We start from the raw sequence: 23,306 nt of genomic DNA, 5'->3' as shown, positions 1-23,306 counted from the left end.
AGTCAACTGACAATATAAAATACAACGACTCGAAGCCATATGAGCTACCAACAAATATAATGACATTGCAGTGAATCTTCTGTATTTGATATAACACCTTTCTGTACTCCATATGGGTTTTGAAAAAGCCATAATCTTTGACGTATTCTCTATAAGCTATGCAGACCCCGCTCCGTGTTATTACATTGTAGAGCTCCATGCTGGCTCGTTGGCTGCTTTCATCATCTACTGTCACCATCCCCACCCAGGTCCAGCCAAAGTTCTCCAGTAGGAGGACAATGGCTTCATACTGAGTGGACCCATCAGGGACGGTGCGATAGAAATAAGGAAACAGGAGCTTGTTACTGAAGATGGGATCCATCGCTCCATAGCTGATCTGTAGGGAGAAAACATCAAAGAAATTTGAGAATTGTGTCTTATCAAACTAAGAATGACATGTACATAAAAAAAATGAGACAAAGATAAACCATTTCAGAACTTTTTCCACCTTTAATGTGACCTATAAACTGTACAACTCAATTGAAAAACAAACTGAAATCTTTTAGGTAGAGGGAAGAAAAAATATAAAAATTAAATAATATGGTTGCATAAGTGTGCACACCCTTAAATTCATACTTTGTTGAAGCACCTTTTGATTTTATTACAGCACTCAGTCTTTTTGGGTATGAGTCTATCAGCATGGCACATTGTGACTTGGCAAGATTTGCCCACTCTTCTTTGCAAACACACTCCAAATCTGTCAGATTGCGAGGGCATCTCCTGGGCACAGCCCTCTTCAGATCACCCAACAGATTGTAAATCGGATTCAGGTCTGGGCTCTGGCTGGGCCATTCCAAAACATTAATCTTCTTCTGGTGCAGCCATTCTTTTGTTGATTTGGATGTATGATTTGGGTCGTTGTCATGCTGAAAGATGGAGTTCCTCTTCATGTTCAGCTTTCTAGCAGAAGCCTAAAGGTTTTGTGCCAATATTGACTGGTATTTGGAACTGTTCACAATTCCCTCTAGCTTAACTAAGGCCCCAGTTCCAGCTGAAAAAAACAGCCCCACACCATGATGCTGCCAACACCATGCTTCACAGTGGGTATGGTGTTCTTTTGGTGATGTGCAGTGTTATTTTTGCGCCAAACATATCTTTTGAAATTATGGCCAAAAAGTTCAACCTTGGTTTCATCAGACCATAACACCTATTCCCACATGCTTTTGGGAGACTTCAGATGTGTTTTTGCAAAATGTAGCCTGGCCTGGATGTTTTTCTTCGTAAGAAAAGGCTTTCATCTTGCCACTCTACCCCATAGCCCAGACATAAGAAGAATACAGGAGATTGTTGTCACATGTAGTGATGTCCCGAACTATTCACCGGCGAATAGTTCCCGGCGAACATAGCTTGTTCGCGTTCGCCGCTGTGGGCGAACATATGCGATGTTCGGTCCACCCCCTATACATCATCATTGAGAAAACTTTGACCCTGTACCTCACAGTCAGCAGACACATTCCAGCCAATCAGCAGCAGACCCTCCCTCCCAGACCCTCCCACCTCCTGGACAGCATCCATTTTAGATTAATTCGGAAGCTGCATTCTTAGTGAGAGGAGCGACAGTGTAGCTGCTGCTGATTTAATAGGGAAATCGATAGCTAGGGCATTGTTCTGTGTCCACAGACTCATCTGCTGTAAGGACAGCGTCCTGACAGCACCCCAAAAAGCCCTTTTCAGGGCTGGTACATCAGTGTGTACATCAGTTTTTTCCCATATATATATATTGCAGTTGCCTGACTGCCCGTGTGTTAGAGGCTGCAGGCTCAGTCATAGACAGTATTGTGTGCACAGTGCACACCATTCATACAGGGTGTGACAGAAAATACCTTGCAAATAAAAAAAAAATTATATTTAATATTTTTCTGTGATCTAATCACATTTGCAAGCCCGTGTGTGTCAGGCCCACACATACTGTATTGTGTCCACTGGCTAGTGGCTGGCTAGGCCTGCACTCATACCGTTACAGGGTGTCATTCACCCAAATACCTTTCAGAAAAAAAAATCTATTTAAAATTTAACTGTGATCTAATCACATTAGCAAGCCCGTATGTATCAGCCAGGCCAACACAGACTGTACTGTGCCCACTGTCCACCACTTATATAGGGTGGCACAGTACCTTGCACGCATAGTAACACTTATCTAATAAAAAATGACAGGCAGATGCAGGCCACCCCGCAGGGACCTTCGTTTTCGTGGTGCTGTGATTTCCACTGGCCCTGGAATAATGCCCAGTGTTCAGAGGCCACGTAAGCTGAACCCCAAAAATTCTGAGAAAATAGTTGACTGGCTTACACAGGACACCCAATCTTCAACAGCTTCCGCTAAGAACCTTGACGCACTATCCTACTCCAGCTCAGCTTTGGTCACCACTCTCCCGCCCGCCGCCACCACCACCACTACCACCACAGCCACCACGGCCGCTTCACTTGATCCCTCAGAGGAGTTATTTACACATCAGTTGGAAGAAATGAGTAATGCGCAACCATTATTGCTAGGGGATGTAGATAACAGGGATATGTCTCAGTCAGGCAGCATTACACACATGGACATACAGTGTGATGATGATGATGTTGTACCCGCTGCTGCTTCCTTTGCTGAGGTGTCAGATACAAGTGAAGTGGTTGATGATGACGATGTGTCCGTGGATGCCACGTGGGTGCCTGCTTAAAGAGAAGAAGAAGAGGGGGAAATTTCAGAAGGGGAGAAAGAGAGAAGGAGGAGACGAGTTGGAAGCAGGGGGAGGTCATCGCAAGGAGCTAGTGGCACTGTCAGACAGCATGTATCGGCACCCGGGGTCAGCCAGACAGCACGCCAATCAACGCATGCTGTTGCCACCACCAAAATGCCGTCATTGCAAAGCTCAGCAGTGTGGCATTTTTTTGGTGTGTCTGCCTCTGACAACAGTGATGCCATTTGCAACCTGTGCCAAAAGAAACTGAGTCGTGGGAAATCCAACACCCACCTAGGTACAACTGCTTTGCGAAGGCACATGATCGCAGATCACAAACGCCTATGGGATCAACACATGATGACGAGTAGAAGCAGCACACAAGCTCAAAGCCACCATCCTCCTCCTGGTCCAGCATCTTTAGCCACGTCAACCACTGCTGTCCTCCTTGCCCCCTCTCAACCACCCGCCACTCCGCCTCTCACCTTGAGCAGTTCCATCTCATCTGCCCACAGTCAGGTGTCTGTCAAGGAAATGAGCGTAAGATGCCAATGTCACAGAATCACCCCCTTGCCCGGCGTCTGACAGCTGGCTTGACGGAACTCTTAGCCCGCCAGCTTTTACCATACCAGCTGGTGGAGTATGAGGCCTTCAAAAAATGTCAAATCCCAAACCTCTACTCGGTGATTGAAAAGGAAGTCATGGCATCTCTGGCATACAGTGTTGGGGCAATGGTCCATCTGACCACTGATACCTGGTCTGCAAAGCAAGGTCAGGGCAGGTATATCACCTACACTGCGCATTGGGTCAACCTGCTGACGGCTGCCAAGCATGGAATGCGTGGCTCTGCAGCGGAGCTGGTGACACCGCCACGACTTGCAGGCAGGCCTACTGCCACCTCCTCTACTCCTCCTACTCCATCCTCTTCCATAACCTCCTCGGCTGAGTCCTCTTCTGCTGTGGCGTCTGGCTGCACATCAACTGAACCCCCCCAGCTCCCCAGGGGCTATTCCACATCCCAGATACGACAGTGTCACGCTGTCTTGGGGTTGACTTGCCTGAAGGTAGAGAGCCACACCAGACCAGCACTCCTGTCCGCCCTGAATGCACAGGTGGATCAGTGGCTGACCCCGCACCAACTGGAGATCGGCAAAGTGGTGTGTGACAATGGAAGCAATTTGTTGGCGGCATTGAATTTGGGCAAGTTGTCATATTTGCCGTGCATGGCACATGTGTTGAATCTCATCGTACAACGCTTTGTGTCTAAGTACCCAGGCTTACAGGACGTCCTCAAGCAGGCCCGGAATGTGTGTGGCCATTTCAGGCGTTCCTACATGGCCATGGCGCACTTTGCAGACATTCAGCGCCGAAACAACATGCCAGTGAGGCGCTTGATTTGCGACAGCCCGACACGTTGGAATTCAACACTCCTAATGTTCGACCTCCTGCTCCAACAAGAAAAAGCCGTCAACGAGTATTTGTATGACCGGGGTGCTAGGACAGCCTCTGCTGAGCTGGGAATTTTTTTGCCACGTTACTGGATGCTCATGCGCAATGCCTGTAGGCTCATGCGTCCTTTTGAGGAGGTGACAAACCTAGTCAGTCGCACCAAAGGCACCATCAGCGACCTCATCCCATTTGTTTTCTTCCTGGAGCATGCCCTGCGAAGAGTGCTGGATCAGGCTGTAGATGAGCGTGAAGAGGAAGAGGAAGAGTTGTGGTCACCATCACCACCAGAAACAGCCTGTCATCATCGCTTGCCGGACCTGCGGCAACGCTGCAAGAGGAGTATGAGGAAGAGGAGTCAGAGGAGGAATGTGGCTTTGAGGAGGAGGAAGACCAACCACAGCAGGCATCCCAGGGTGCTCGTTGTTGTCACCTATCTGGGACCCGTGGTGTTGTACGTGGCTGGAAGGAAGAACAGACCGTCAATGACATCAGTGAGGAGGAGGGACGGGAAATGAGTAGCTCGGCATCCAACCTTGTGCAAATGGGGTCTTTCATGCTGTCATGTCTGTTGAGGGACCCTCGTATAAAAAGGATGAAGGAGAACGACCTGTACTGGGTGGCCACGTTACTAGACCCCCGGTATAAGCAGAAAGTCGCGGAAATGTTAGAAAATTACCGGAAGTCAGAAAGGATGCAGCAGTTCAAAACCAAACTAAAAAATATGCTTGACACAGCTTATAAGGGGGATGTCACAGCACAACGGGAATCTAACTGGGGAAGAGGTGAAAGTAATCCTCCTCCTACCACGACCACGGCGGCAAGGACAGGACCCTTTACAGATGTGTTGTTGATGGAGGACATGCAGAGCTTTTTAAGTCCTACACATCGCCACAGCCCTTCGGGATCCAGCATTAGAGAACGACTCGACCGACAGGTGGCAGACTACCTCGCCTTAACTGCAGATATCTACACTCTGAGAAGCGATGAACCCCTTGAGTGTGCAGGCTTGACCTGTGGCCTGAGCTATCCCAGTTTGCGATAGAACTTCTGGCCTGCCCCGCTTCAAGTGTCCTGTCAGAAAGGACCTTCAGTGCAGCAGGAGGCATTGTCACTGACAAAAGAAGTCGCACGTGATTACCTCACCTTCATTAAGATGAATGAGGCATGGGGGCGGAGCTAGCGCCTGACTGTGATGACAGCATAGTTAGGAGCTCTCCGTGTCTGATCCTCTAAAGCACCAGCATATACAAGCTGACAGATGACAGCATGGTAAAGATCGGCAACGCTAGAGCTGGGGACTCCTCCGGTGCCAGCAGACAGCAGAGCAATAACGGAGAAATGGATAAATTTCTCAAAAAAGCGGCAGCCACAGTGGCGGTTAGAGAAAGCAAGATGGCGCCGAACCCGCCGAGCAAAGTGAGCGAGCGGACGGCCGAAACATCTGAGGGAGAAAGCGATATAGAAGACTCCCACAGCAAGACCGCACTCCCTATAACTCGCCGCTTCTTGAAGCAATCTCTGTGTAAAGCTATGGAGCCGATCCTAAATGAACTCACAGCTATGCGCCAGGATATCCACCACATTGGCGATCGTGTAGTCTCACTGGAGACGCAACAGGCCGCAATGATCAATCATCAAACAGTGACTGCGTCCCCCGCCGCACTTACCTTAATGACCTCCAAAACGCAGTGGAGGATCAAGAAAATAGGGGACGCAGGAATAACCTGCGCTTCAGGGGGATACTGGAGACCATCGCAGCAGCGGATATTCCTGGAGCGGTAATTGCCATATGCTGCTCCCTGCTAGGCACCGACAGCCAGGCAGATATAATCATTGAGCGCGCACATCGGGCGCTCAGACCCAAACCCAAAGGGTCAGAGCCGCCCAGAGATGTTATTTGCAGGTTCCTGAATTTCCAAATAAAGGCAGCTAGGACCCATGAGGAACTTTCGTACGAAGATTCCAACATCTCGATCTACCAGGATCTGGCGCCGTCAACATTGAAAAAACGAAGATCGCTGAAGCCCCTGACGGACTGGCTCAGACTGAATAAAACCCCTTATAGGTGGTCATTTCCCTTTGGGATATCGTTCTTCTATGCAGGCCGCCGCCTCAACATTAATAAGTTTGCTGACCTAATGGAAGCATATGATCACCTGCAAATCCCACCGCTGGACATTGCAAATTGGGAGATGTATCAAGACCTCACGGAACTCCCAGTTCTCCCGAAGATTTCGCCATTTGAGCCTCCACGGACGCCGAAAGCCCAAAAGATCAAGCGGAGGAACGCACAACCTACACCATAGAGACTGTCCTCATACCGTAACGACATGCTCTATTTGCTCAATTCTAATCGCTGACCTCTCTCTATACCTCCTACCCTAACCCTCCTGCTTACTACCCAATCCCTTTCTATCCTTTAATCTTAGCGAAAGCTTAATCTCTTATCCTATACCCATCTCACCCCCCTCCCTCATTCTCTTCTCCTTTCTTCCTCATTTTCTGGCAAGCTCATCCATTGTCTGTCTGTTAGTCGCATGTACTATCATTTTGTGCATAGAGGATCACAATAGGGTTGACTAACCATTTCCCCCTTTGCGACCTTTGTGACCTTTGTGTCACTTATTGTTCAAACCCATATTAGTGGGTACTGTTACTTTAGGTTTCTCAACCATGTTCTTTTCCGTTTTGTTCATAATTTTTATATTGTTTTGAAGGTACATGTATTGTCTATCTTAAAGTCCCAAAAGAAGCAAGAACTCCCTCTGGAGCCCGGACTCGCTTGGCCCTCTCCTTGCAACCTCAGTAACAATGCGCTCTCCTGGGGAAGAAAGGTCACTCAGCAAGGTAACACGTTGTATAACACTTATCATGGCTGACCTATCATTTGCGTCTTACAATGTCAAAGGCTTTAATTCTCCATCTAAAAGGAGTCAGGTTTTCTCATTGTTACGCAAATCGGGGGCCAATGTCCTACTTCTCCAGGAGACACACTTTAAATGTAATCATTACCCCAACCTATCACATGGCCACTTTTCTCAGTGGTATCATTGTGGAGGCAACTCCTCTGCCTCAGGTGGTGTGAGTATTGGGTTCCAGAGGAGAGTTCCCTTCCAATGTAGCTCACAACTACAGGACCCTGACGGCCGCTACCTAATGGTCAAGGGTAGTATTGGTCCCCAGGTATACACATTCATTAACCTTTATGCACCGAACACTGGTCACTATAGCTGGTTCTCCAACGTTTTCCCCATCATTAAATCTTTCGCAGAGGGTCTGGTAGTAACAGGAGGAGACCTCAATGCCACTCTAAACCCCCAATTAGATTCTTCAGCTTCAAAATCAGCTTTGGCGCTCAAAACTCTCCGTTACATTAGAGAAGGTCTATGGAGCCTTCACCTGATAGATGTTTGGCGCACGTTATATCCCACCACAAACGACTATACGTTCTACTCTCCCGCACATGGGACATACCATCGCTTGGATTACCTATTTGTTTCCAAACAGCATCTCCAATTCTGCCACAATCCCCAAATAGTATCTATCCACCTTTCTGACCACGCTCCCATATCCCTTTCAATATCAGGCCCTGTACCTAAACAGAATAAATTCACGTGGCGCCTAAACGAGTCTCTTTTAGGGAATCCGAAAACTAGGGATAAGATAGATGGGCTTCTTGATGAATACTTTACCCTTAATAAAGACCCGGATATTTCATCCCTATCCTTATGGGATGCACACAAGCCTTTTATACGGGGACACTTCATTAGTATAGGGGTTTACCAAAAAAAAGAAAGAAACAAAAAACTTGACTACTTATTCCAGAAAATAAAATCCCTGGAATCACAACATAAACGTTCCTTCTCCGCCTCGCAACTCCAAGAGTTATCCGATACTAGAGCGGAGTTGAAAGCCATGCTACAGCACTCTGCAGCTAAGCTATTCTTGAATTCTCAACGCAAATTTTTTGCTCACGGGGACAAAACGTCCAAGTTTATGATGAGTAGGATAAAAAATAGGAGATCGACAAATTACATCCACCAGATAGAATCCCCCCAAGGTTCGCCTTTATATTCCTCCAAAGAAATAGGCGCCCAATTTCGGGAGTTCTACGAAACTCTCTATAATTTGCCCCACACAATAGCCTCAGAGGACCTGACAACCACCCTCAACTCCTTTCTAGACTCACTCCCCTTGCCAACTATCTCTGAAGACCAAAAACAGAAATTGGCTTCCCTTTTCACCTTAGAGGAATTAGAGACTGCATTAAAACAGACCCCCTCAGGGAAAAGCCCAGGCCCAGATGGCCTTCCGGTCCAATATTACAGAACGTACCAACAACGCTTACTTCCTCACCTATTAGAGGTATGTAATTTAGCCTTGCAGGGAGAGAAGCTTTCCAGGGACATGACGCTAGCACACATCACTTTGATCCCTAAAGAAGGGAAGGATCCCAAGCACTGTGCTAACTACAGACCCATTTCCCTCCTCAATATTGACCTCAAATTATTAGCAAAATTGTTGGCTAACCGCCTTGCAGTTTTCCTCCCATCAATAGTACACGGGGATCAGGTGGGCTTTGTTAGAGGCAGGGAAGGTAGAGACAATACGGCTAGAGTACTGAATATAATACAGTTCTCCACCGTTCGATCAAAACCGCTTTTGCTGTTAAGCACGGATGCAGAAAAAGCGTTCGACAGAATCAGCTGGTTTTATCTGCGAAGCATCCTGACCCGATTTGGCCTACCTGATCCCTTTGTGCAGGCCACCTTTGCAATGTATGCCCAAGCCTCAGCCTCTGTTATGATAAATGGTGACCTATCAGATCCCTTTTCAATTCAAAACGGTACTAGACAGGGGTGCCCACTATCCCCCCTGCTATTCGTCTTGGCCCTGGAACCGCTCCTCCTAAAATTGAGAACTGACTCTGAGATCCGAGGAGTAACATTAGGAGGTACAGACCACAAAGTTGCCGCCTTTGCGGATGATATTATGATTATGATTATGACATCCAACCCGAAAGAATCCCTACCGGCAATTCAAAAACATCTGGATATATATAGCACCCTTTCCAATTTTAAAATCAACAAACAGAAATCATTAGTAATCTGTATAGGTATCCCCCAATCAACTCAAAGAAGTTTAGGGAGAGATTCCCCTTTCAACTGGTCCTCCCCTACCATAACGTATTTAGGGATTAAAATTAGTCCTAAACCCTCTGAGTTATTCTCACTAAACTATACTCCATTATTGAATAATATTTCCCATAGCATAAGTAAACTAGATATTCCAACCATATCCTGGTTTGGTAGGAAAAATCTGCTTATGTCTTTGATACTTCCTCGCCTTACCTACCTACAACAAGTTCTGCCCATCCCAGTCCCCAAAACTTACTATAACTCTCTGAAAAAACTTTTCCGATCCTTTATCTGGAGAGGAAAGAAACCTAGATTGTCGTACGAGTTGTTATCACGTCCTAAGTGTTTTGGAGGTACCTGACCCAGAACTATATGGAAAGGCAGTTTTAATATCTAGAGCAATAGACTGGCTTAGATCTGATAAGGTAAAGCCCTGGGTCGCGATAGAGCAAGAACTGATTCGCAAACCATTTAGATCCCTTCTATTAGCTCGAGGAAGCTTATGTACGTTACCCTCCTCACCATATCCTGTTATTCAGGCCACCATCAATGCATGGAAGTGGTTCCAATCCTCCCACTGCTCAATCCCTTTTCCTTCCCCACTTCCCTCCATCAGGGATATCCTGGGAACTGCTCTACCCGCAGTAATTGAATGTACTCCAAAAGAATTGAGAGATTCATCTACCCCAATTTTGTCCTTCTTTGATACTAATGGCCCCTTACTCCAGCCTAAAGAGTTCCAAAAACTTTTCAATGCCGACGGCTTACATATCTCCTCCACATCCTACGTACACGCATACCTCTCACAACACATTACAAAAAGCGACCTCTTTCGCCCGTTGCAGTGGTCGGAGATTCTCATCTCGGACCCTGTTCCCCCAAGAAGATTGATCTCACAACTATACAAAAGAATCAACATACCACCGCTTTTCACCAAACCGGCTTTTATCCGGCACTGGGAAAAGGATCTGGGCCAGGAAATTCCCTTTTCCGCCTTGTCAAATGCCCTGTGATCCCCACACCAACTATCTAGATGTGTGCGCATACAGGAAAATGGATATAAGATCCTAACCAGATGGTACAAAACACCGGATATTACAGCCCTGTATTCGCTTACAGCCTCTGATATATGTTGGAGATGTGGTAAAAATAGAGGAACCTTTTTCCACATTTGGTGGGATTGCCCAATCATCAGGACCTGGTGGACAGAAATATTCCAGATTAGTAATTTAATCTGTAAGACAAAAGTACCAATATCTGCGAGCAGAGCCCTCCTTAACAAGGTCGTCGTGGTTGGGATGTAGCAGTGCCGGATTTGTCCTGCCATCTGTATACTTGATGTCTTTGATAATCCTCCATGTCCCGAATATACTTTGAACTCTTTGTGGTTTGTATTGAACTTTGTAATTCGGTACATTGCTTATTAATTTTTTCTTTCAATATATCAAAGTCCTCCTTTTTCAGCCAATCTTTTAATTGGGATTCAGTGGTGGAAATACTCTCTTGGCAATCCGCAATTGCTTTGGTCAGATGTTCAATTGTTAATATTATAATGTCCAGTGAACATTTATTTAAAATATTGGCGAAACGGGTACAATATTCAACACTTTCTCGGAAGAAAGTTGGTCGCAGGTTCACTCGCAGTCCCCGTGGAATACGCTTGGAACGGTGATACTCAGCTAGAGTCGTTGCATGTAATTGCAGAGAGACCAAATGTTTGGAGGTTCTCTCTATATCACGGCTTCTCAGCACACCTGGAGGTATTCTCAGGAACTCTGCCGATGAATCAATGCGTGCCACTATTGCGCGGGCTTCCTCATCACCATAGCTGTAAGTACTCATCTGTGCGCTGAGCTCAAATGCACGTGCACGTACCAAAAACCAGGCGTATTGATTAAGAACAAATGGACGGCACTGTGCTTCCTTTAAGATCCAGGTGCACGGTCAGCAGGTCGGATCCCCATAAAATTATAATGAAAAGACCAGCACTCCGTAATTTCTTTGCTGAAAAGGGACTTCTTTATTCGTCACCCATTTGTGACGCGCGTTTCGGCACAAGTGTGTACCTTTGTCAAATAACAGGTGATGATAGCTCAATCCCACATATACAATACACCATTTAAATACACCTTTTGAATAACCCGCCCCCTAATCACGTGAGTGGTCATGTGACTGTAATTGAAGGCATCTTCAACATAACACAACCCACAGGAATAGTTATCTATTTACTAAAATCTCCCTATGGGTTGTGTTATGTTGGAGAGACAACAATGCATATAAAAGACAGAGTGGGGAAACACAAATCTACAATCAGGAAAGAAAATACCTTGTTACCTATTCCTCAGCACTTTATGGAAAAAAATCATGGCATCTCACAATTGCGTTTTCAAATTATAGAGGAAGTGACCCTACCTCGACGTGGAGGAAATCGGATCCAGATGCTCCACCAACGTGAAGCATATTAGATCCACCGGCTCGAGACGCTTGCCCCTAAAGGCCTAAACAAGGAATACTCATTGAACAGCTTTATTTGAATTAATATGCGGAACGTACGATGATTAAATATATACATTGTAAAAATGTTTGTATCTGGTTCTATAATGGATCACTGATTACTCAGATGCCTAGTAATATATAAATTTAGATACATACTCTGCCGTACTCTATCTCTTGGTAGATTGAGCTTTGTTTGTACTGGGTTACGTAGCAACATGATGTCACAATCAGGTGACTGGTCATGTGACTGGGGGCGGATGCCTTCAATTACAGTCACATGACCACTCACGTGATTAGGGGGCGGGTTATTCAAAAGGTGTATTTAAATGGTGTATTGTATATGTGGGATTGAGCTATCATCACCTGTTATTTGACAAAGGCACACACTTGTGCCGAAACGCGCGTCACAAATGGGTGACGAATAAAGAAGTTCCTTTTAGCAAAGAAATTACGGAGTGCTGGTCTTTTCATTATAATTTTATGGGGATCCGACCTGCTGACCGTGCACCTGGATCTTAAAGGAAGCACAGTGCCGTCCATTTGTTCTTAATCAATAAGAGTGGAGAGGGTGTCAGCAGTAAGTTTGTGTTGACGTCACTGATTATTTTGCCCTTCCTCTGATCCATCAGAACAATAACCCCCAAAAACGGATCTTGTCTGTTGAGCATCCGCCTTCACTCAGTCAGCATTTGGTCAGTAATCCATCAGTATTGCTAATGCCCAAAAAAACAGGAGTGGATCCAAAACAGAGATGACCCGTGAATGAAATATTTGCATGTCTTCTGTGTTTTGTAACCACTCCTGCTTTTCTCTACCAAATCACAAGCCAATTCTGACCATACAGGCTTAACAGCTTCTACAATTCTGACCATACAGGCCTTATAGCTGCTACAAAGACAGGATCCGTTGTGCGTCTCATTTTTCCTTCTTTCTGACAGATCGGAAGAAGGGTCAAATAAATGATGATGCCAGCTAGGCCGAAAAATCCAAAATAATGGCCCAGTCATAAAGTCGGTAGGGTGGGTACAGCAGGAGAAGTACACAGAGTGGCCCTATGACATAGTGGTGAGGTGTAAGCAGCATGAGGAGGCCACAAAGTGGCACAATGACAGTGCAGAGGTGGCAGAAGCAGCAACATGAGGCCACAAAGTGGCATAATGACAGAGCGGGGAGGTAGCAGCACCTGGAGAAGGCCACAGAGTGGCACAATGACAGTGTGGAGGTGGCGGCAGCATCAGGAGCCCACAGAGTGGCAAGGTGACATAGTGTGGAGGTGGCAACAGCATAAGGAGAATACAGAGATGCAGGGTAACATAGTGTGGAGATGGCAGCAGCATGAAGAAACCACAGAGTAGCAAGGTGACATAGTGTGGAGGTGGCAACAGCATAAGGCGAATACAGAGATGCAGGGTAACATAGTGTGGAGATGGCAGCAGCATGAAGAAACCACAGAGTAGCAAGGTGACATAATGTGGAGGTGGCAGCAGCATGAGGAGACCACAGAGTGGCAAGTTGACATAGTGTGGAGATGGCAGCAGCATGAAGAAACCACAGAGTAGCAAGGTGACATAGTGTGGAGGTGGCAACAGCATGAGGAGACCACAGAGTGGCAAGTTGACATAGTGTAGAGGTGGCAGCAGTATGAGGAGACCACAGAGTGGCAAGGTGACATAGTGTGGAGGTGGAAGCAGCATGAGGAGACCACAGAGTGACAAGGTAACATAGTGTGGAGGTGGCAGCAGCATGAGGAGAACACAGAGTGGCAAAGTGATGGGTAATTCTAGACCTCCTTCTGCTGTATTGACCAAATTACGCTGTTGTTGGTCCTACAGTAAACATAATGAATACGCTGATGACAACACACCAGCAGACATTGCCTTTACCATCTATTTACAATTAAATCAAGCAGCTTCAGTAAGTTGAAAATATTCCTGTGATTTTATCTGCTCCATCTGCATTTGATCTCCACAGCAAACCAGGCATGACAGAAGAGCCTGTGCTTTGGAGTCCAAGTCCAGTTTCTTAGGATCAGGCGTTCCATCAGAATTGTGCATAACATTCTTGCTCCCTGTGCAAAGCCATAACAAAAGGACTCCGTAGGCATACACATCAGAGAAAGCTGAAGCTGGTTGCCCCAATTTTAATTCAGCAGTAGTGATGAGCGGGAGGTGCCATATTCGATTTCGCGATATTTCGCGAATATTCGAATAAATATTCGTGTTATATTTGTCGAAATCGAATATTCGTAATTATTCCAATTATCGCGAATAATATACGATTATTTTTTTTCGCGTATTGCGATTATTTATCTTGATAGTATAAGGCAACGTTCTTATGCTAATTGACAATGGCTAGGCTAATATGTGTATTTTACGAAATTTCGTGATTTGCTCTAACTTCGTCTCTTAGAATATTACGAATATTCTAAAAGACGAAGTTAGAGCAATATTACGAAATTTCGTAAAATACACATATAGATTGTAATTTAGCTTATATAGTGCTATAATCACTTTATTTTCCTCTAATTTTTTTTGCCTCTTCTGAACTTAAGTTTTGTAAAATATGTACACTATTAAAAAATATTACTATAGCAGTATATTAGCTTAAATACAATCTATGTGTATTTTACGAAATTTCGTAATATTGCTCTAACTTCGCCTTTTAGAATATTCGTAATATTCTAAAAGACGAAGTTAGAGCAATATTAAGAACATTTGCAAAAGCCGAAATTGCGATGCGAGTAATATAACACGAAATAATCGCATGAAGATTTCAACTTAGCACTGCTATATTCCATATTAGGCTAGAATATGGAATATAGCAGTGCTAAGTTGAAATCTTCATGCGATTATTTCGTGTTAAATTACTCGCATCGCAATTTCAACTATTGCGAAATTTCGTAAAATACACATATAGATTAGATTGTAATTTAGCTAATATGGAATATAGCAGTAAGTTGAAAACGCCACTGACTGGAGCAGCCAGGAAGCCAGGAATCCAAAGGACAGGTAAGAACAACTTTAGAGAAGTGGGAAAGAAAAAAAAATTATAATAAAAAAAAAAAAAACGAATATTCGAATTCGCAATTATATAGAACAATATGCTAAATATTCGCAAAATCTCGAAATTGCGATATTCGAGAAAAAAATTCGCAATTCGAATATTCGCGCTCAACACTATTCAGCAGTAATCAGCTTGAAGCAAATACAGGTGGCTAATCTCCGGGGCTCTGAATCTCTTGTGAAGTCATTGTCTCTAAATATGCACATCTCGCGATTTATAGCAAATATATTATTTTAATTTAGAGATCCAAGAATTATGTTGGAGGCATGTATTGTATGCAAGCTATGTGCGACCCCTCTCATCAGTCTCACGCGTTCTGCACCTGGCTTGCCTTTGCGAACGGAGTCACACAGGGGAAGAACTGCTCCGTGTCCTTCAGCAATAAATCAAATCCTGGCTTTCTCCACGACCACTCAAAATCTGAACCATAATGACCTACAACATGGAGAAATGGGCTTGGGGCTGCATCAAGGAGGGCTGAGCCATGCACCCTGCCTTGCACACGTGTTTAATCTGGTTGTCAAGCGGTTCCTGAAGTCTTCCTCCATATGCAAAACATCCTAAAAATTGACAGGAAACTTTGCACACACTTCAGCCACTCATACACTGCAAAGCACACCTTCCTGGAGCTGCAGCGGCACAACGGCATCCCCCAACATAGGCTGATATGCAACGTTTCCACCCATTGTAATCCCACCCTCTATATGTTGGACCGACTATACGAACAGAGAAAGGTCATAAACGATTTGTTGATAATCTAAGCGGACAGTACTCCCCTGTGTAACTTCGATGTCAGCGAATGGCAGCTCATGCGTGACACGTTTGCTCAGGCCCTTTGAGGAGGCCACGTTATTTGTCAGTAGCCAGGACTACAGGATGAACTACGTCATTCCACTACTTCATGTCCTAGAACAGATGGTGGCAACAATGGCTGGTCAGGGGACTGGAGACACGACGCCTAGATCTCACAGCCTTATGATCCCTGTGGGGAGTGAACTGGAGGAGGAGGACATTGGAGCACAAGCAATGTGTAGCAAAATGGGTGTTTTTTATACTAAGGTGATAGGAGAGGAGGAGCAGGAGCAGCCAGAGGAGCTACAGGGCAATGAGGAAGACAAGGCAGAGGACTTAGACACACTGTGGCAGCATGCAGTGGAGATGGAGGTAGGAACTCCCTCCAAGTCACTTGCACAAATGGACCGATGCATGCAGGGGCGTAACTAGAGGTGAGTGGGCCCCACAGCAAATTTTTGTATGGGCCCCCCCCCCCCCCGTGTAAACCCCGCTCCTTTGGCTAGTCACGATCTAGACCAGACTAGGCTGCCATGCCATCCTTTTCCTATTATATATATTATATACATACACACCCTATCTGTCATGTAGTGTCATTCTATCATACTGTTGTGGGGGCCGTGTCAAAGTCTTAGGCCCCTTTCACACGGGCGAGTTTTCCGCGCGGGTGCAATGCATGATGTGAACACATTGCATCCGAACTGAATCCGGACCCATTCACTTCAATGGGGCTGTGCACATGATCAGTGATTTCCACGCATGACTTGTGCGTTGCATAAAAATCGCAGCATGCTCTATATTCTGCGTTTTTCACGTAGCGCAGGCACCACAGAAGTGAATGGGGCTGCTTGAAAATTGCATTGCATCCGCAAGCATTGCGGATGCAATGCGATTTTCACGGATGGTTGCTAGGAGATGATAGGGACCCAAACTTTATTATTTTCCCTTATAACATGGTTATAAGGGAAAATAATAGCATTCTTAATACAGAATGCTAAGTAACATGTGGCTTGAGGGGTTAAAAAATAATAAAATAATTAATTATTCACCTCATCCACTTGATCGCGCAGCCCGGCTCGTCTTCTTTCGGGACCTGGCAGGAAAAGTACCTTTGGTGACGTCGGAGCAGGTCCTGCTGAATGAAGATAGAAATCTTTTATCTTCATTCACGCTCACCACCAGGTTGCAAGGAGATATTGTTTGTAAACTTTTAGTTTTTTATCATGTGCATGAAAAATGCATCAAAACGCATTGCACCTGCGCAGAAAAAACTGAACGCAATCTTAGACAAAACTGACTGAACTTTCTTGAAAAATGGTGCGAGTTTCACTGAATGCACCCTGAACGCATCTGGAGCAAACCCGTATCGTTTGTGTGAAAGGGGCCAGCCATTCCCGTATTGATGACCGCATATGCGGATCAGCAATAAATGGGCACCCTTCCGTGTGCATTCCGCATCACGGATGCGGACCTATTCACTTTAATGGGTCCGCAAATCCAGAGATGCAGAAGGGTGCGAAACGGAATCACGGAACGGAACACTATGTAAGCACTACGCAGGGCTTCCGTGGGGTTCCATTCCGCACTTCCGTTCCACCAAAAGATAGAACATGTCCTTTTTGCAGAATTGTGCTTTCCTGGGTAATATACCCGGAGAGGTGAACATGACATTACACTACACTGTATGTACAGTATGACCCCTGCTGTAGCATAGGCGCCCATTCTATGTATTGCTGCAGGGCTGACACCGACTGTAGTCTGTCCCCATGGTCTGAGCCCCTGGTAACCAGTCGAGTAGCTAGAAATGACTGGGCCCCACAGCAAATTTTTAAACGGGCGGGCAGGCGTCATACAGTGGCATTTGATTCTTTAACATACATGTGTTTTTACTGGACTATGACGTACACAATACAAAAATGCAGTACTCCACGTTCTTGTATTCTGCACAATCCGGTAAATAAAAAAATAATATATATTTTTTTTTTACAATGAAACTCTATGGTGAACGGATGTCACTGTCATGGCATCAGTATGAGGCATCCGAATACGTTTTTTTGTATACGTTAAACGGATGGGAAAAACGTGATGTGAACCCAGCCTTAAAGGGGTTGTCTGGGTTCAGAGCTGAACCCGGACATCCCTCCATTTTCACCCCGGCAGCCCCCCTGACATGAGCATCGCAGCAGTTCATGCTCTGATGCTCTCCTTTGCCCTGCGCTGAATTATGCAGGGCAAAGGCATTTTTTGGAGATCTGGTGACGTACCGGGGCTCTCCATGGGGCTGCCAGGAACCCCGGTGACGTCACTGGCACTGATGGGCTGGACTTAGCTCTGCCCTAGCCAGTAAAACGGCTAGGGCAGAGTGAAAGCCGGCCCCTCAGAGCCGGTGACGTCACCGAACACACTGCCGGGCGGAAACAAAAGAGCCCGTGCCCTGCGCGATTTAGCACAGAGCAAAGAAGTGCATCGGAGCATAAGATGCTCCGATGCTAGCCTCAGGGGGGCTGCCGGGGTGAAAATAAGGATATGTCCAGGTTCAGAGCTGAACCCGGACAACCCCTTTAAATGTTGGACAAAAATGTGATGTGAACTAGTGGTGCATTGTACAGTTGTGGAAAAAACCATACTCGCCTGCTCCACGCCGCTCCGTGATCTTCCAGTCTCCATTCTGGCCTCATACTGGTGTCCCCAAGCTGCACATGGGCGCCCAGAGGAGTGTGGCATCAGATGGATAGGGGGCCTAGAGGGCAGGGCATCAGATAAGTAGGGGGCCCACAGGACAGGACTGGGGGGGGGCTTCTGAAAGGACGGCAGATGAATGCAGCTGGGGAGGCTACATGAGATGCAGGACAGCTAGGGTTGGCAGGCATAAGCCTGGAATGTATGGGCTCCTGATAGTGACACAGCATCTTCATTCTGCAGCACTTCCAGTGTCACTATTCAGTCTCCCCTCTCCCTCCTGTTACTGCCGACTACAGAGCAGTCTCTGTAGCAGGAGCTGGGCTGTACTAATAGTTAGGAGAGGGAGGGGAGACAGGATCTCCCTGTAGCACACTGTCCTGAGCCCTGGCTGCACTATGAGGCAGCCAGGCTCCTCTATTAATGGTCTGTGCTTATGGGCGGGGCTTATCTCCCTGCTCTGCTCCGAGGACATTCCAAGCAGCAGTGAAGTGAGTGTAGAGGGGGGTGTGGCCAGTCTGTTTACTGCTGCTCCGGGCCCCTTGTCAGCCCGGGCCCCGAAGCAGCTGCTTCCCCTGCTTCCCTGGTAGGTACGCCACTGGATGCATGCTCACTTGCTTGTGTAGTGACAGCCAAATTGTCATCATTCAGCAGAGAGATAACTCCTGGCTTTCCGCCTTTTTGGACCCTCGCTATTGGTCCAAAATTAGGTCCTTTTTAACACCCGCTGAGAGGGAGGACAAACGAAACTACTATAGAGACATCTTATGTAGTCAGTTGGCCGCTGCCTATCTGCGCCATCATCCATCCTCTCGCAGGTCTGACCGGGGGAGCACTCTGCGCTCACATTCCTCTGTCATGGCTGCTGTGGCAGGGTGAGGGGGGGGTAGAAAAAGTTCCAGCTCCATCAGCGGCAACTTAAGTCTAGAGTTGCTGATGAGCAGCTTTCTTCACCTGCCTAGTGAAGAAACTACTCACCAGAAGCAGCTAGACCTGGAGCAGGACCTGAACCAGCAGGTGTTGGCATACTTGGATAGCACCAGGATTTCCACCCACCAATGCCTGATGCATCAAACTCGATCAACCATGGTACCACACCACACAAAAGCTACTGGTTTCCTCTGGCTACCTGCCTCAGCTACTATTCTGATGCTGTCCCCCACCTTATGCCACACATCTGATGCCAAGTGCTCCTTCTTTCACCTACCATCTTCAGCGGGTACTGGTATTTTCACCCACCTCCACACTATGTCACCTTGCCACTCTATAGTCTCCTGATGCTACTGCCACCTCCACACTATGTCACCTTGCTACTTTGTGGTTTTCTAATGCTTCTGCCACCTCCACACTGTCATTGTGCCACTCTGTGGCCTCCTGATGCTGCGCCACCTCCACACTCTGTCATTGTGCCACTCTGTGGCCTCCTGTTGCTGCTGCCACCTCCACACTATGTCACCTTGCCACTTTGCACTTTCACTCTTGCTATATAGCACCTGATGACACGTTCCGGCCAGCCAATCACTGTAATGCCAGCAGCCAACATGGCTACTGGCATTACAATGATGGCAGTACTTACCTAGACGCTTATTGGCTGCTTAGCAGCCGCAAAACGTGCAGTGAGGAGACTCGAGCATGGCGCTCAAGCACATGTGGTACTCGGCCGAGTACCGCAAGTCCCGAGCATGGCGATTCTCGAGCTGAACTGGTATTTGGCCGAGCATGCTCGCTCATCACTACATGCCACAAAAGGCTTTAAAACAGATAACTGCACCGCTGAAAGGCAAATATATTTTACTTTTGCCACTAATACACGACAAAAAGGGCCGTAATTTTAGCACTTCACCACACAACAGATAATAAGGCCTTTTTTCCCACTAATACCAGCCAAAAAATGCTTACGAACATATTACTACACTGCACAAGGGCAAATAAGACATAAATATTTCCTTGTAATAAACCCTGTTAATGGCTGTATCAAACAGCACGTGCACCTTAATAAGAACGGTTTGCTGGAATTACAGAGCTGTATTATGGCAATATGGATCCCCAGTCAGTGCAGCAAGGAGTAATATGATTGTTCCTATTACCCAGGCTGTAACCTCCCCTACTTAACCCTGTTCAACATAAATGCTGTGGAATAATTCCTCCCTATCCCTACACCTTAAATAATCTTGCCCTGCACTTGTAAATCTTTTTTTTAGCACAATAAAGTTTTTTCTAACACTGTCCCTAGCGCCTGCTGACGTCTGTCCCTGCACTAAGTACACTAGTAAATGGCAGAATCTAAGATGGCTGAGGCTATTTATAGGGCTGTGACATCACAGGGCTGGCTAGCTGCTGATTGGCTGCATGGCATTATGGGTGATCCTGTCTAACCAGAGTTCCTTTCTCCATGTCCTCACATGTACAGCAGCCATTTTAGGAAAAGATTTGATGCGTTACCACTAGAGTTGAGCGGACACCTGGATGTTCGGGTTCGAGAAGTTCGGCCGAACTTCCCGAAAATGTTCGGGTTCGGGATCCGAACCCGATCCGAACTTCGTCCCGAACCCGAACCCTATTGAAGTCAATGGGGACCTGAACTTTTCGGCACTAAAAAGGCTGTAAAACAGCCCAGGAAAGGGCTAGAGGGCTGCAAAAGGCAGCAACATGTAGGTAAATCCCCTGCAAACAAATGTGGATAGGGAAATGAATAAAAATAAAAATAAAATAAATAAAAATTAACCAATATCAATTGGAGAGAGGTCCCATAGCAGAGAATCTGGCTTCACGTCACCCACCACTGGAACAGTCCATTCTCAGATATTTAGGCCCCGGCACCCAGGCAGAGGAGAGAGGTCCCGTAACAGAGAATCTGGCTTCATGTCAGCAGAGAATCAGTCTGCATGTCATAGCAGAGAATCAGGCTTCACGTCAGCCACCACTGCAACAGTCCATTGTCATATATTTAGGCCCAGCACCCAGGCAGAGGAGAGAGGTCCCGTAACAGAGAATCTGGCTTCATGTCAGCAGAGAATCAGTCTGCATGTCATAGCAGAGAATCAGGCTTCACGTCAGCCACCACTGCAACAGTCCATTGTCATATATTTAGGCCCAGCACCCAGGCAGAGGAGAGAGGTCCCGTAACAGAGAATCTGTCTTCATGTCAGCAGAGAATCAGTCTGCATGTCATAGCAGAGAATCAGGCTTCACGTCGGCCACCACTGCAACAGTCCATTGGCATATATTTAGGCCCAGCACCCAGGCAGAGGACAGAGGTCCCGTAACAGAGAATCTGGCTTCATGTCAGCAGAGAATCAGTCTGCATGTCATAGCAGAGAATCAGGCTTCACGTCAGCCACCACTGCAACAGTCCATTGTCATATATTTAGTCCCAGCACCCAGGCAGAGGAGAGAGGTCCCGTAACAGACAATCTGGCTTCATGTCAGCAGAGAATCAGTCTGCATGTCATAGCAGAGAATCAGGCTTCACGTCAGCCACCACTGCAACAGTCCATTGGCATATATTTAGGCCCAGCACACAGGAAGAGGAGAGAAGTCCCGTAACAGAGGATCTGGCTTCATGTCAGCAGAGAATCAGTCTGCATGTCATAGCAGAGAATCAGGCTTCACGTCAGCCACCACTGCAACAGTCCATTGTCATATATTTAGGCCCAGCACCCAGGCAGAGGAGAGAGGTCCCGTAACAGAGAATCTGGCTTCATGTCAGCAGAGAATCAGTCTGCATGTCATAGCAGAGAATCAGGCTTCACGTCAGCCACCACTGCAACAGTCCATTGTCATATATTTAGGCCCAGCACCCAGGCAGAGGAGAGAGGTCCCGTAACAGAGAATCTGTCTTCATGTCAGCAGAGAATCAGTCTGCATGTCATAGCAGAGAATCAGGCTTCACGTCGGCCACCACTGCAACAGTCCATTGGCATATATTTAGGCCCAGCACCCAGGCAGAGGACAGAGGTCCCGTAACAGAGAATCTGGCTTCATGTCAGCAGAGAATCAGTCTGCATGTCATAGCAGAGAATCAGGCTTCACGTCAGCCACCACTGCAACAGTCCATTGTCATATATTTAGTCCCAGCACCCAGGCAGAGGAGAGAGGTCCCGTAACAGAGAATCTGTCTTCATGTCAGCAGAGAATCAGTCTGCATGTCATAGCAGAGAATCAGGCTTCACGTCGGCCACCACTGCAACAGTCCATTGGCATATATTTAGGCCCAGCACCCAGGCAGAGGACAGAGGTCCCGTAACAGAGAATCTGGCTTCATGTCAGCAGAGAATCAGTCTGCATGTCATAGCAGAGAATCAGGCTTCACGTCAGCCACCACTGCAACAGTCCATTGTCATATATTTAGGCCCAGCACCCAGGCAGAGGAGAGAGGTCCCGTAACAGAGAATCTGGCTTCATGTCAGCAGAGAATCAGTCTGCATGTCATAGCAGAGAATCAGGCTTCACGTCAGCCACCACTGCAACAGTCCATTGTCATATATTTAGGCCCAGCACCCAGGCAGAGGAGAGAGGTCCCGTAACAGAGAATCTGTCTTCATGTCAACAGAGAATCAGTCTGCATGTCATAGCAGAGAATCAGGCTTCACGTCGGCCACCACTGCAACAGTCCATTGGCATATATTTAGGCCCAGCACCCAGGCAGAGGACAGAGGTCCCGTAACAGAGAATCTGGCTTCATGTCAGCAGAGAATCAGTCTGCATGTCATAGCAGAGAATCAGGCTTCACGTCAGCCACCACTGCAACAGTCCATTGTCATATATTTAGGCCCAGGCACCCAGGCAGAGGAGAGAGGTCCCGTAACAGAGAATCTGGCTTCATGTCAGCAGAGAATCAGTCTGCATGTCATAGCAGAGAATCAGGCTTCACGTCACCCAACATTGGAACAGTTCATTGGCATATATTTAGGCCCAAGCACCCAGGCAGAGGAGAGAGGTCCCGTAACAGAGAATATGGCTTCATGTCAGCAGAGAATTAGTC

At 46.7% G+C, this 23,306-nt stretch overlaps 1 protein-coding gene across 1 annotated transcript in view; it reads right to left on the bottom strand.

Moving 5' to 3' along the window:
- The window catches only part of LOC122935162 (vomeronasal type-2 receptor 1-like), a 142,145-nt gene that overhangs the window by 81,872 nt on the left and 36,967 nt on the right, over positions 1–23,306 (bottom strand). The window contains exon 6 of the mRNA XM_044290927.1: positions 185–376. Within this exon, the coding sequence (XP_044146862.1) occupies positions 185–376 (192 nt within the window). The remainder of the gene's footprint in view (positions 1–184; positions 377–23,306) is intronic.

This window comes from Bufo gargarizans, chromosome 4, assembly GCF_014858855.1.
Source record: "Bufo gargarizans isolate SCDJY-AF-19 chromosome 4, ASM1485885v1, whole genome shotgun sequence".
Classification (NCBI taxonomy): domain Eukaryota; kingdom Metazoa; phylum Chordata; class Amphibia; order Anura; family Bufonidae; genus Bufo; species Bufo gargarizans.
Note: the sequence above shows the minus strand (reverse complement) of the source record. Positions and strands in the feature narration are given on the sequence as shown.